At 33.4% G+C, this 12,859-nt stretch overlaps 1 protein-coding gene across 1 annotated transcript; it reads right to left on the reverse strand.

Annotated features, from left to right (window-relative positions):
* Positions 1-989: 989 nt before the first annotated feature.
* On the reverse strand, positions 990-12,210 carry LOC132741510 (S-adenosylmethionine-dependent methyltransferase Rv2258c-like). The gene is made up of 5 exons (XM_060729696.1): positions 12,074-12,210; positions 6,533-6,714; positions 4,933-5,126; positions 2,993-3,127; positions 990-1,282 (listed from the first exon to the last, which is right to left on the reverse strand). The coding sequence occupies exons 2-5, from the start codon at positions 6,697-6,699 to the stop codon at positions 990-992; spliced, it is 789 nt and encodes a 262-aa protein (XP_060585679.1). The 5' UTR covers positions 6,700-6,714; positions 12,074-12,210.
* Between the last annotated feature and the right edge of the window lie 649 nt (positions 12,211-12,859).

Here is a 12,859-nt window from a genome sequence, read left to right on the forward strand (position 1 = left end):
CGACCCTCGACAAAATGCGGAAGTTTATATTTGCGAATATAAATTGGGTTACAGTATTTGGTTAAGAGTTAAACCTACAATCAAGTATTAAGATTTCCAAAATTTCTATGAATCGCCGTTCAACAAGGTACTCAAAAATATTTCTTTAGTAAAATAGACCTCTTCCTGCGCAACAGAACTAATTAAAAGTTCTTAAAAAGAAATATTCTGGATATTGTTAACTTCACAGGAGCCTACACAGTATTTTAATTATATGTATCTATATAGGTGGCCCTATAAAACATGGTGAAACGCGTGCCTTTTCGGCGCCCCTTTTTTGCGATCTATTGCGTCCATTTTGTTTTAATGCGGTATCAATTCTCTATTCCTGGCTTAGAACAGGCAGTGTACGGGTAGAATGGTAAATCTTGTTAATCGTATATGTCGCGCCGTCCAGTAATGGCGACAACGACCATTCATGTGATATCAACATTTTGAAAACAGTAATTTTCGAGAACTTATAACCTAAAACACAACTAGCTCTTTGTGTAAAGTTTTGATAATTTTAATTCGAAAGAGAGTACATCGGGTACACGGTAAATGCTTACAAACATAAGAAATATTCTGGGTATAAGAATGAGTTCATAAAAAATCTACTTTAAAATCACGTTTGAAAAGTAACTGTACAATGTATCAGCAAATATTTATTTGCTGGCTTTTTACTGTTAACTACTTCGTACATAAGAAAAAGGCTTCCTGATCAATATCAATCAATGATGATTTCCCACTGATTTTGAAGTTAGCATCGAGCAATGCTTTTTCAATTTTTTCTTTACCCCAGCAAGCACCATATCCTATATGGGGTTCCTCTGACATACTGGATTGTAAGACATATAAAGTTGCTAGCTTGCATAATGCAGTGCAGCACCTTGAAATTGCATCTGCATTGTCGGCCTGGGTTGCTGTTGATGCGCCTATCTCTATGAGAGTGAAAGAAGCCATTCGTTTCTTCAGACTTTGTAGATTTGTCCTAGAGCTTTGTGGGTGTTTGGTAAATCATGAAGGACGTCATACACAAACACATAATCGAAACTTTCTGCCCATTCATCCGGTAATTTGTGCGCGTCACCTTGAGTGAATGTTACATTAGTTAACCCTTTTTCTTGTTTGTGTTTATTACCCTGCTTTATACCAGCTTCCGAGTAATCTAAACCAATGAACGTGGACTTTGGGAATTTTTGCGCCATTGCAGTGACATGGTTACCAGCTCCACATCCTAAGTCGAGAACTTTGATGCCAGATTCTAAAATATTTTAAATACTAGTACATGAAAAACAATGATCAAATTTTCAGATACTGAAATAACTGCTATATTAACAATTTAAATTTTTGATGCGCTCAAAGACAAGTCTGTCCATGTAAAATTCTTGAGAGGAATAATTCTAGGTTAAAAGTGACATAGTAAAATCCTTTTCCGATCAAAGACTTGAAAAAGAATACTCGCAAGCTTAAAGCTTAGAACAACAAACATAAGATTAGGTAAAGAGGATGGTCATGAGTAGATGGTTGTGTGATCAGTCGCTAAAAGGCCAAGGTCGACGTTGCCTCCATCACATAAAGTATGCCTGACCAAAGAGAAGGGAAAGCACTAGGCCTGCAGTCCCAACATTTAATGTTTGACTCCACTGAATTTTTTAAAAGACTGGACTGGACTGGAAATATTTTTCCGGATTTTATACCCCATTCGATCTAAACCTGGACCAATAACTTGTGTGCATATTTTCAGAACATTTCTTCACCCCATTTTCTCCAGAATAATCATTTTTATTGCGCAAAATGCCCTTAAAGGAAAGCGTTGCAACGCTTTTCACTCAAATAATGGTTAATGGTTAACATCTCACAAAAGCCGATATTCAATTAAATTTTGAGGCAATTTCTTTTTATTCGTTTTCTTTTGTTTGTTTGGCTTTAACGGCGACACTGACACATTACTGGTTTTTTACAAGTGAGTTAGGTTAATCTTAAAAAAACAGGTTTAGGTCCTTTAAGTTATCGGTCAGGGTAAAAAAATCTCTAAGTGAATTGACTCAATTTAATCTACCTAGAACATGTGTAAGATCATGGTATTCAAGTATAGAAATGTTTGACAGAAAAAGATTCATTGCAAGCTATACAAAATTGAGCGTGGTCTCGTATCAAAACGTTAAAAAGGTAAGAATGTGTTACTCTTGAATGTCCAATTCTGCATATAACTTGATCATTGCAAGCTATACAAAACGGAGCATCGTTTCTTATCAAAACGTTAAAAAGCTAAGAATATATTACTCTTGAATGTCCAATTATGCATATAACGGTAAAGGGGAGACAGAGATGGTATTTATCACAAGGGTTGATATCATGAAGGTTTGTCCCTGTCCATCGAGATATTGATTGCGATAAACAAAAAGGCCTTTTCTGACCATAGATGATAAGAAGCTTATCGAGTCTACACCTCCGTCGATGTGCTTCTTTTTCCAGTAGATGAACCAATGTCATTTGGTGTCTATGGGGGTAAGTCAAGGCCAAAGGTCCACATCATGTCTTTTAAACACGAAAAAACAGCTGAAAACATCTTTTAAGTTTATTCAAGAGGTTTGGTCATGAAAATGGCCGCTATTGACTTTAGTTAGTTTAGTATGTGTCAAGGTCATTGTTGCCTTGAACACAAAACGCATATCTGTTTGTTGAGGAGGCAAATAACCCAATCATATTGATTTTGGAATTAATCGGTCAAAAGTCAAGGTTACCATATCGGTAACATTAAAGAACTTGTAAAATCCAACAATAGAACGCTTAGGTCTACAGTCCTTATATTTTGTGAGGAGGTTGGTCATGACTATTTGATGGACTGTATTGACTTTGTATCATGACTTATTGTGTTCTATCAGGAGAACATCCATGTTTCACAAAATTTCTAGTTATTTGCTCTTTAAGTTTTGTCTTTTATACAGTCAAGACCGCTAACAATACGTACTCAGTCTCGAAACTCCCTGCTGGTCAAGCAAAGGTATAATAATTTTCTTGTCTACTGTCTCATCGCACATCAGTGCCCTATAACCATTAATCCAATGAATAAACTCGATAGCATGTTCGTCGTGGTAACTTATACCTGAAATAAAACCATAATCAAATTTTGTAAAAAAAAAACTGCGAGTCGAAGAATGCATTGTACATTATAAAATTAAAATAACAATTTTTATTGATAAGTAGTGCGTTATTTGAAATATTTAGACTTTTGCTATGCTGATTATTTGTATTTATCACTTTCTTTTGAATATCCATACTTATGTTATTTAATGATTTTATTTACAATACTATATACCTGAGGATTTGATAAAATCTTAATTTGGATATAGAATTAACAATATTAAGTTTACATAAATTGATCAGGTAAACAACGAGAATATTTTCATAATGATTAATCCATTAAAAAGCATTTCGTTTATAAAAATCTTAATCAATATAAATGAATTGTCTTAAACACGTAAGCAGCTTTTAACATGTATTCTGTTTTGAAACGAAACTTGTCAAGAAACACAAACAAAGTGAAAGTTTGCCAAATCAAAGGCTATAATAATTATAAGTAAGTTTCATCAAAATTTCTTAAGCAATGCAATTACAAAACATGGGGTTCCTGTTCCGTTTCTAATCTATTTAGCTTGTTTTAAAGACCAAATATAAAAAGAAGTTGCAGTGACTTTGCGGTACACTTGTGTGTCTCAAAAGAAAAGGGATCGTTGGTTCAAGAGACCGACTTGTCTCGTTTTAAAATTTATCGATAAGTTTCCCTAAAATATCTCATTGAAACACATACAACGAAATTTAAAATATAAGTGTTTTCTAAACCTGGAATCGTGGGTTCGAGCAACCATGTTTCCATTTATGACACTATTATATTATTACAAATTTAGAAGGATGATAACAAGATTAAAATGATTCTAATATTTCATTTTGTGAATACTTTAACACATGTGAGAATACTTGGTATTAGAGAGGCATAGTCATAATATTGCTGTAGTATGAAATATTTCTTCAAATGAAATATTACTTCAAATATACAATAGTACAGAACGGATATTGTATTTCGGCCAAATTGATTTAGAAGTTAACTTGCTTGATACGTATGGTAATGGACATCAGTGATGGGTAGTTTCAGACAGCGTACTCGAATGTGATTTAAGGAAGCTGAAAAGAGCTTGAATATAGATCGTTCAGCACGACAATATTGTTATGTTTGTGGTATTTTAGTTCTTTCTATTTGGCTTTTTCTACATGGATGGTTCCAGTATTCCTTTCTTGAGTATAATATAATCACCCCTGCTTTTTGACAGCTTATCTGTGATATGCAGGCTTCATAACCTCTGATCCCCCTTTTCAAAATTCCATTTTGTTTAGTTCGCCCATTGTTTTCTCGTTTAGGGCACAAGCATATTTTTACTTGGGGACTATACACCGCTTTTTAAAGAATGGCACCAACGTGTCACATTGAAGGTCCCATGATCACGCCGTATGAACACATCTGCGGATGTTTCTAAATTCTAAATTTTACCATTACATGTTTAAATATTGAATACTGCTTAAGACGGTGCTAGGGGGCATGGACAGTAGCTTGTATTTTCAAAACTGTCCATTTCTCTCTTTTTTTAAAAAAAATAAATAAAATGCTTGTCCTTATCCGAATTTTGACGGAACGGACCGGTAAGTTATTCCGAAGTCCAAATCTGAAGATTGACGGAAGTGCCCGAGTGGTTGCGATTGACATATTTTCACATCTTGCATTCCTGAAAAGCTGTAAAGCTATAAAAAATGCCATTTTGTGAATGAAATACAAATATAATAAGATAAAATTATCAAAAATAACAAAAATACGAGTGTTTCTGCTGCCTATTTGCTTTGAAAAATTAATGCTTTTACCATAAGGACCGTCCTTTTTAAAGGCCTCTTTTACCGCCTTCGACCTCATCCCCATAGCAAATAAAGCCGGTGCAAACCCCATGTTTGTCATAATGATATCTTTATATTGCTCAGGGACTGTGTACAGGTTAGAATCTCTGTCCTGCTTAATGATACTAGCAGCAACCATTGTTGACAACCATTCCCTCGTGTACCTGTAATAATGTGAAGAAGTTTTAGTGATATATTCATTGACTTACACATCATACATTACAAAACTGACAAAAATGTATGCATAGATTAAATTTAGCTTTTTCAGAGACAGAATTCTGAATTGTTGTGTTGTATCTTCTTTATGTCATGTACACAAATCTTCCATCGCCATGCTTATTTAGTTTATTTTTGATTTAACAGCCATCATTGAACGAAAAGCTCTACAAAAAACTGATGGAGGACAGGACCAACATATACTTACAACTTGAAATTGTATACGGTGTATAGATAACTCAAATTTCTTATTTCTTCTGTCTAAAGGATTACATTTGTTTTGTATATAAACGCTTTTAAAAAATTGGATTTCGTAATGTCAATAAACACAACACGTAAAATCAATGCCAGATATAGATCGACGTCGGAAATGTTTTAAAAATGAATGATTTGAATTTATGACAGTTCTACAGACGTCGAACTCCAACTAGTTTTCTATTGCCTTAGCTTAAGTTACGCTTTTCAAATCAAAAGCTAGCATTTTATCATAGGTTTTTTTGTATTAAATATCAATTACAAAGATTCGTTTATCAGAGAGCAAAACTGTAAATATACAATAGCAAGAGGTCCATGATGGCTCTTATATCGCTCACCTGACTATAAATGCTCTAAATGACAATGAACAATTCTTATGAATGAAAATCAGATATTAGGTCAGCATCTAGGTCAACTGATATAAAGATTAAAACCTGCAACCAAAATATCACTGGTTTCTTCTGAAAACCAATTGTTGGTCTATCACTAGTTGCTAAATGATGTCAATGGTTGTTTCAATGGTTGTTTTGGAAGTCAGTGGTTGCAAAGGGAAGTCAATGGTAGTTATGTAAATCACATTTTGCTAAGGAAAGTAATTGGTTGATATGGAAAGAAACAGCTGCTTCTTAAATTTTGACTAAAGAGCTATATTTTTATCAAAACTTGGTAGCAATCCACAAGACAATGTATCATACCACATATCTTAGTTCTGGACATTGCTTGTTAATAGAACGGGGTGTTTTAAGTTTTTATTACATACATAAAATGAAGATCCATGACCCCCTAGACCCCAAGGGGCCAATTTGTTCTCTAGGGTGATAATAAGAAAACTGGTAGGGCCAAAAGTATCTCATCACAAGGCGGAGGAGATATTTTTTAAAGTCTTTTTTAGCTCCTGTGACCTGCTAATGCATTACATTGCAAATTTGGGTATATTTTTGTAGCCGATCACCTGAGAAAATTCCTGTGAAGTTTGGTCCAAATCCGTTAAGAAGTTTACGAGAAGATGTTGTTTAAAAAATGTGGATAACAACGAACAATGGGCGGCAGGAAAACTAAGCATTTTGTGAGCAGGTGAGATAAAAATTGTTTTAATTACCTCTCTTTAAGATCTAACTTCTTGGCCACTTCTTCACTGCTGATAGGTTCCTTAGCTTCACACATGACTTTGAACAATCCAAGGTCATGCCCGATGCCAATTGATAACATAATGAATCCATCTTGGAATATGTTTGTAAAATATTTGCCAAATTCTGCCTTTTCCATTGTTGTTTATCAAAACTGTGCATGAAAAATATATGTACATTAGAACAGCATGCATATAACTTTACTCCGACATAATTTTCTTAATATTTCTTTAATACTTTGTATACATAAGAAAAATGTTGCCATAATTTGCTTTTCTCCAACACTACTTCTCTTGAATACAATAACTCCTTCCTTTCAAAACATGCTTTCTCCAACACTTAATTAAAAGAATCGAAATATTCATTAGCTCGTTTTAGTCAATTTTTTATTTAGAATAACAACAAAAACAAAAGAAAACTAAGAAAATCGCAATATTTTTGTTGTCTTAAAGGGAGACACAGGCAAAATTTTCATTTCTTAGTTTTGAAATTTTCATTCATTATTCTGTACATGCCCTCAAAATAAATATATTAGACAGTCAATGGAACAAAACTTTTTTCCATATAAAGAATAAAATAGTGGTTTCCTAACTTGACCCGCGTGGGTCAGGTTAGAGCGCTATGATTTCGCAATATTTGTCAAAGTGAACTCTGGAAACGTTAAAAAACATTTCAAATGAATGACATAGACTTGTTTCAATCATAAAATATCCAAAATATCTGTTATTGTTACTTAAAGGGTTGGTTCAAGTCACCTGACTTGTTTTAAAACTATTTGGTGATTTTATTGGCGTTTAAATTTTGTTCAACATATATGTAGATATATTTATGTTTCAAACCCGAGATATATAAATTTCAAACAGAAAAATTCATGCTGAAACTTCAAGAAACGTCATTTTAGCCTGATTTGAGTACATAAAATCATTTTAATATTTTTGTCATTATTTTGCCTGAATATCCCTTTAAGATTTGGAAAAAAAACTTCATATTTAAAAGCGTTTTAAATACAATAAATACTGATCGAACAAAAACTCATAAGCACTAGTATTTAAGATGCTAAAATTTTGAAATTGTTAAAATAACACAGTGTATACCTGCAAACACTTAAAAATGTACACAGCTTTTAACTTCATAATTATTGTCATTTTAGTATTAAAATGGAAAAATCTTTTACCTGAATTATTCAACTATAGTAATCCGTTAGAATTAACGTGAAAATATTTTTATTCTGAAAGTCTATCATGACACTCTGAAAACAAACTTCATACACTTCGTAAACATATAGATAATATACTTTACTATAAGAGAAAGTGCTAACAATTTTTTAAGCGTGTGGAAAGCTGTTGACCGATAAGCCCCACCCCAGGAGAAGTTATTTCACATAAATCAGACATTACTGTTAAACCAAACAATTATCATGAGCAGAATACATCTAATATGTTTCAAATATTTGTGGGATATCTTTATGAATTAAGGATATTATGTATTATTAAATAAAATAAAGTAAAAGGTTATAAAACTTCTATTTTATCTAATAAAATATTTTTTATAAAATTCAAAAAAAGGTAAAATGATGTTTCCGTATCAGGGTCGGTCGAGTTGAAACAAAGAATGTTTCTTTTAATGAAAACACATGAAAACTGTGCATTAACACAATAAATAGATTCCGTAACAAAATATTATGTTGTTACTTTAAGTAGGTTTTTTACCGTTTTGTAATGATTTTGTGCATTGTGCATTCACTCAAAATGAAATAAAAATGTACAAACATATCTATTTCATAAAAGCATTTTGGAATATCATACTTTTTCAAATTTTTCAAATTTAGATTGCAAAAAAAAAATTGCAGGCATCAGAGATATAGCTCTATACAATTTAATAGTTTTTTATTGGTGGTTTTCAAATAGGCAAAACACAGACAACACAATGTCATTACTCGTATACATAATTAGATTTCCTAAATACTCATTGTAGAGAAGGGGAAGCATGGACGAAAGATTGGACAAGGAAGACAAAAGTTCTGGCAACTAACAAATAATATTTTTTTCTATGCATTATACATTTTATAAAATGACCAATTGTTTTGCCGCATAGACTTTTTGTGTTGCGTGACAAAATTGATTGTTAAGTAACTAGTAAGTCTGTTAATTTTACCATTCCACATAGTAAATAAATTGATAGCAAAAATGAAGCTTAGCATTTATTTCATACAGTAAATGTAGACTCTTTCCAAATTAATTTTATATGAACCTTGGCCTTCTGCCACCAGAGATAACATGTGGCATCGTTCTGTTTTTAGTAATTTTGAATGGCGTCTTTACGTTTATGATCTGTTATTAGAGGCGTACAGTTCGTTTATTTCACTCTGACACCCTATCCAAGTGTAAGCAACTTACTTTAATCTCAAGTCAAACTTACTCAGAGCACACTCTTTGGAATTTCATGATTAAGAAAACTGATTTTCGGAGTGGGATGTTTGTTAGTTTGTTTGTTGTTAACAAATTTACAAGACACATTTATTAAGTATAAAATTATTTTTCACTCGAACAATTAAATTTATCTTTCGGTGTTGTTGTTCTCTTTTAGTTTCTAATTAGAAGATGCTGGCGACAGTTCATCGGTTATACATTGGTCGGTAGCGTCGGCTGCCTTGTAATTTCGTTTCAATGATTGCCTAAAACTGGTTTTAAATGTAATATATTACGGGTGATTAATCGTTTTTTTATAATTGTATTTTGCAGTTACCATAGATATTCACGTCGGTTATAGACAGGGTTTAAAATTTATGTTTCAATTTGTGTAATTTGTCTCTATATCTCAAACGGAAGTGTCTATCTTATTAACTGTGAACTTCGGTAGGGACGCTCTTCCAAGCAGTCTTCACAGAGGGCTTACTCCATCTGTTGCTGAATCTTGCATGTTTCTATAGTTCAGCAAAAATATTTAGTTATTATTTGTAGTCTTTGCCAGACGCAACGGCTGTTTTTAATGCTTTTCAAGCGGCTGCATGCCCATTGGATGTAGAGGTGTAATCTTACAATGAATTTATCCTGCTTGCTCTGCCAATTGTTTGAAGGTGTAACCGTTTGTTTGTACGAATAACAGAGACCATGCCGAACATTGAAAATAGAGTTTCTCGCCTTGCCAGGACTGGTTTTTTGGCTTTTCAGAGAACAATAGTCTTTCGTGACAACGGAATTAGGCGCCTATGTAGTCATCCAGCTATAAACCATGAAACTTAATGACCGGATGGGAAATGAACCACAGAAATCTACGGAAATTTTTCACTCCAAACCCTGCATTTCGTAACAAACTTATCTTTACTGGATCAGGAAAGTTTTTTTTTGTAGAAGAGCCGACAACCCGGTATACAATTCGAACAACATTAATATACAAGTAATCCATTTACGGTATCCGATTGTTTCACACAGGAAACGTCCCTTTCATTATATTTTTACCCGGGGTTACCCCCTCAAGCTAAATTTCTAACAACGCATCTTTGGGCAGTTCTTGCGGATCGCATATCCTTTTGGTAGCAATACAAGTTCCATTTTTTCAGTTATCGCTATCCGTAGTTCTTTTGTTCATAGCTTTTTAAAGCATCTTTTTAACATTTTTTTTTTTTTGTTTTTCATCTTTTTGGAAAGAGCTTTCTTTACCCCAATAAAAGCCATTTTTGTTTGCCCCCCCAAGATAGGCTACCCCCGGCAGCCGCGTGTTTGGTTTTAATACATTTCCACATAAATTTTATGGTTAATTAACCCTTGCTAATTTTGAGCCTTATTGTAATTATATTCATGTCTGTCACCTCAGTGTGTCATGTTTGTACATGGAATGAGAGAAATAGATGTTTCGTTACTTGACTTTGACAATCATAATCTTCCGCCACGCTCTGCAAAGGGCCATAAATTAGTTGGGTGCTGTGTATGTCATCCGATATCATCCAACTACTTGGACGGTATTTTGCCTTGAATTTGTATGTAACTAATTCCATTCGGGCTGATTGTATTTATTTCACATTATTGTAAATAGGCGATAGTTTGTAATTAATGTGAATTCTTTTCCAAATAGATAAAGATGAAAATGTTAGCATCCCAAGACACAAGCAATGGCCTTTCTTAAATTTCCTTCTGACTATATCGTTTTTCAACTTTCGGCAGTAAGCGACCGACTGCCGTAAACAATCACTGTAAAAAGTTGCCCCGTACTTCACTTCAGTGTTGTTATATTTTTCTGGTTCTTCGGGATCATTGATGCCAACACTATTTAGTGTTGAGAAATTGCAGTACCACGCTTCAAGCCGGTGCTAGGGGGCGTGAGGGATGTTGCACTTAATCAGTATCCCTCATGTACAGACTCAATCAAACCGAGTCTGCAATTCTTTGTAATTTTTGTTGCCGATTAATGCTTCCGAGGGATCACTTTGTTTCCAGATTTTTATATCTTATTCGAATAGTATGCTGGAAAACGTCCTGTCTGGACCATAGATCGCGTTTGCATGCTCGGGATCAAAAATATGTCATCAGGTTATCCACTGGCTGAGTGCCATTGTTAATTGATGGTTTACTTGTTGTTCTTGTTGTTGTTGCTGTGTTGTGTTGCTGCTGCTGCTGCTGCTTGTTGTTGTTGGTTGTCGTTGTTGTTGTTGTTGTTGAATAAAAAAATAAATGAGACAAAACCTATTTTAAAATTGCTATATATTAAATTTATTTAAGATTCTTCCTTTCGCCTTATGTTTAATTCATACTTGTGATTGGTTAATCAAAAAAACCCCTGCCAATAATTTTCCGACAACAAAAAACATTTTAAAAAGAACATTTTCAATTTTTTTTCAAATTTGACAAACAACAAAGATATTGGACATTAATGCATCTTTTACAAATTTTTCACAAGATCTTTAAAAAAACCAACTTTTTTACAAAATTTTTATAAAAATCGTTTGGCCCTTTAAAAAGAAAATAAGGGCAGAAATTAGCAACAACTGGTTTTAACAAAATGGATTCCTATGTTTTGACAAGTCAACACCAAATTTCGACACGATATCACGACCTTTTGACCAAAAATAAAACAGTGTTAGTAATAGAAAGAGCATCGATACACGAGGAGTTGGCAATTATTTGGGAAGAACAGGTTAACTTCTCGTCGTTATATAACTTGAATACTATATAAACGCAGTTCAACCCCAATATTAAGACATATAGGAAGCCAGAACATAAGAAATACATTTTTCATATATCTGCTCCGGTATTGTTTTATGTGCTGTAAAAAATACAATGAAAAAGCTTCGCCTGAGACTCGGACAAACAACTGCTTGCACACAAGATAAGCGTCCTATATTTTACCCCCATCGTACGGTTATTATAATCTTAATTTTATAGTTCGTTCTCTTCGTGTAAGTGGAAGTCAGTTCTGTTACACACAACCTATGGCTCACATAATGCGTACACAAGTATATTTCAAGCAAACACTAAAGCTTCATTTAAATGTTAAACATATATAATAAAATTGTTTACCTGAATTTACGAGATATCCGTAACAAACTGAAGTGAATATTTCTTAATCTCAAAATTTAATTTAATCAGCAAGACCGTCATGCGCTTGGACTGCGCATGTAAATGCATATACTGTTAAAAATTAATAAGGTGTCGTACAAAATAGTAAGATACGATATTTCGCTAAGTAACTAAACGTGTAAACCAATAGTAATCTAATGTTGGGAGTTTATTCCAATATATTATATCGAGTAAGTTATTTCTTGAATGTAGATCTGATTGACACTGTTTTTGTTTCCCTTCACGGATTCGGATTTCAAAGAAGGCTGTTTCTAGCCATGCAATCAAACCGTCCTTTACAGATAGGCCAAAATATCGCTGTCCACGGAAGAAAAAGAAATTGTTGATTTTTTGTTAGAAAAAAAATTGAAATAATTTGACAAATAAACTGGAAATAATAGAATCAATTTTTAATGGGCATGATTGTCTTACCAGTATACCTGTCGGCTATATGGACACGTCATGTTTGTTCTCGAAATCGTGAAACCTACTCGTATGGTTTTCGAGCGGTTGAAATAAGAAACAGCAGCGCTTTAAGCTCGTCGATGATTGACTGAGAATGTGGCCTCTTTTTGGCGCCCATCAGATCCTTATGCGTAGCGTAAATTAGAAGCAGATTTTAATCAGATTGAGTAAAAGTCCACCTAAAAAAGTTAATTGATATATAAATATATATATGCAAATAGTACATAATTCATATTATTATGTAGAAACCCAAACTACTAAATGTATATCTGTTGACATTAA

The sequence above is a fragment of the Ruditapes philippinarum genome, unplaced genomic scaffold (genome assembly GCF_026571515.1).
Source record: "Ruditapes philippinarum isolate M1 unplaced genomic scaffold, ASM2657151v2 ctg1893_1_1_1_1, whole genome shotgun sequence".
Lineage (NCBI taxonomy): Eukaryota > Metazoa > Mollusca > Bivalvia > Venerida > Veneridae > Ruditapes > Ruditapes philippinarum.

Excerpts from the sequence above, each read along its gene's own strand:
- LOC132741510 (XM_060729696.1), bottom strand. The coding sequence starts at position 6,699 with ATGGAAAAGGCAGAATTTGGCAAATATTTTACAAACATATTCCAAGAT. Across the intron at positions 3,128-4,932 it reads TAAAAAGGACGGTCCTTATG|GTATAAGTTACCACGACGAA; the intron begins GTAAAAGCATTA and ends GTTTTATTTCAG. Across the intron at positions 1,283-2,992 it reads GCAGGGAGTTTCGAGACTGA|AATCTGGCATCAAAGTTCTC; the intron begins GTACGTATTGTT and ends AAAATATTTTAG.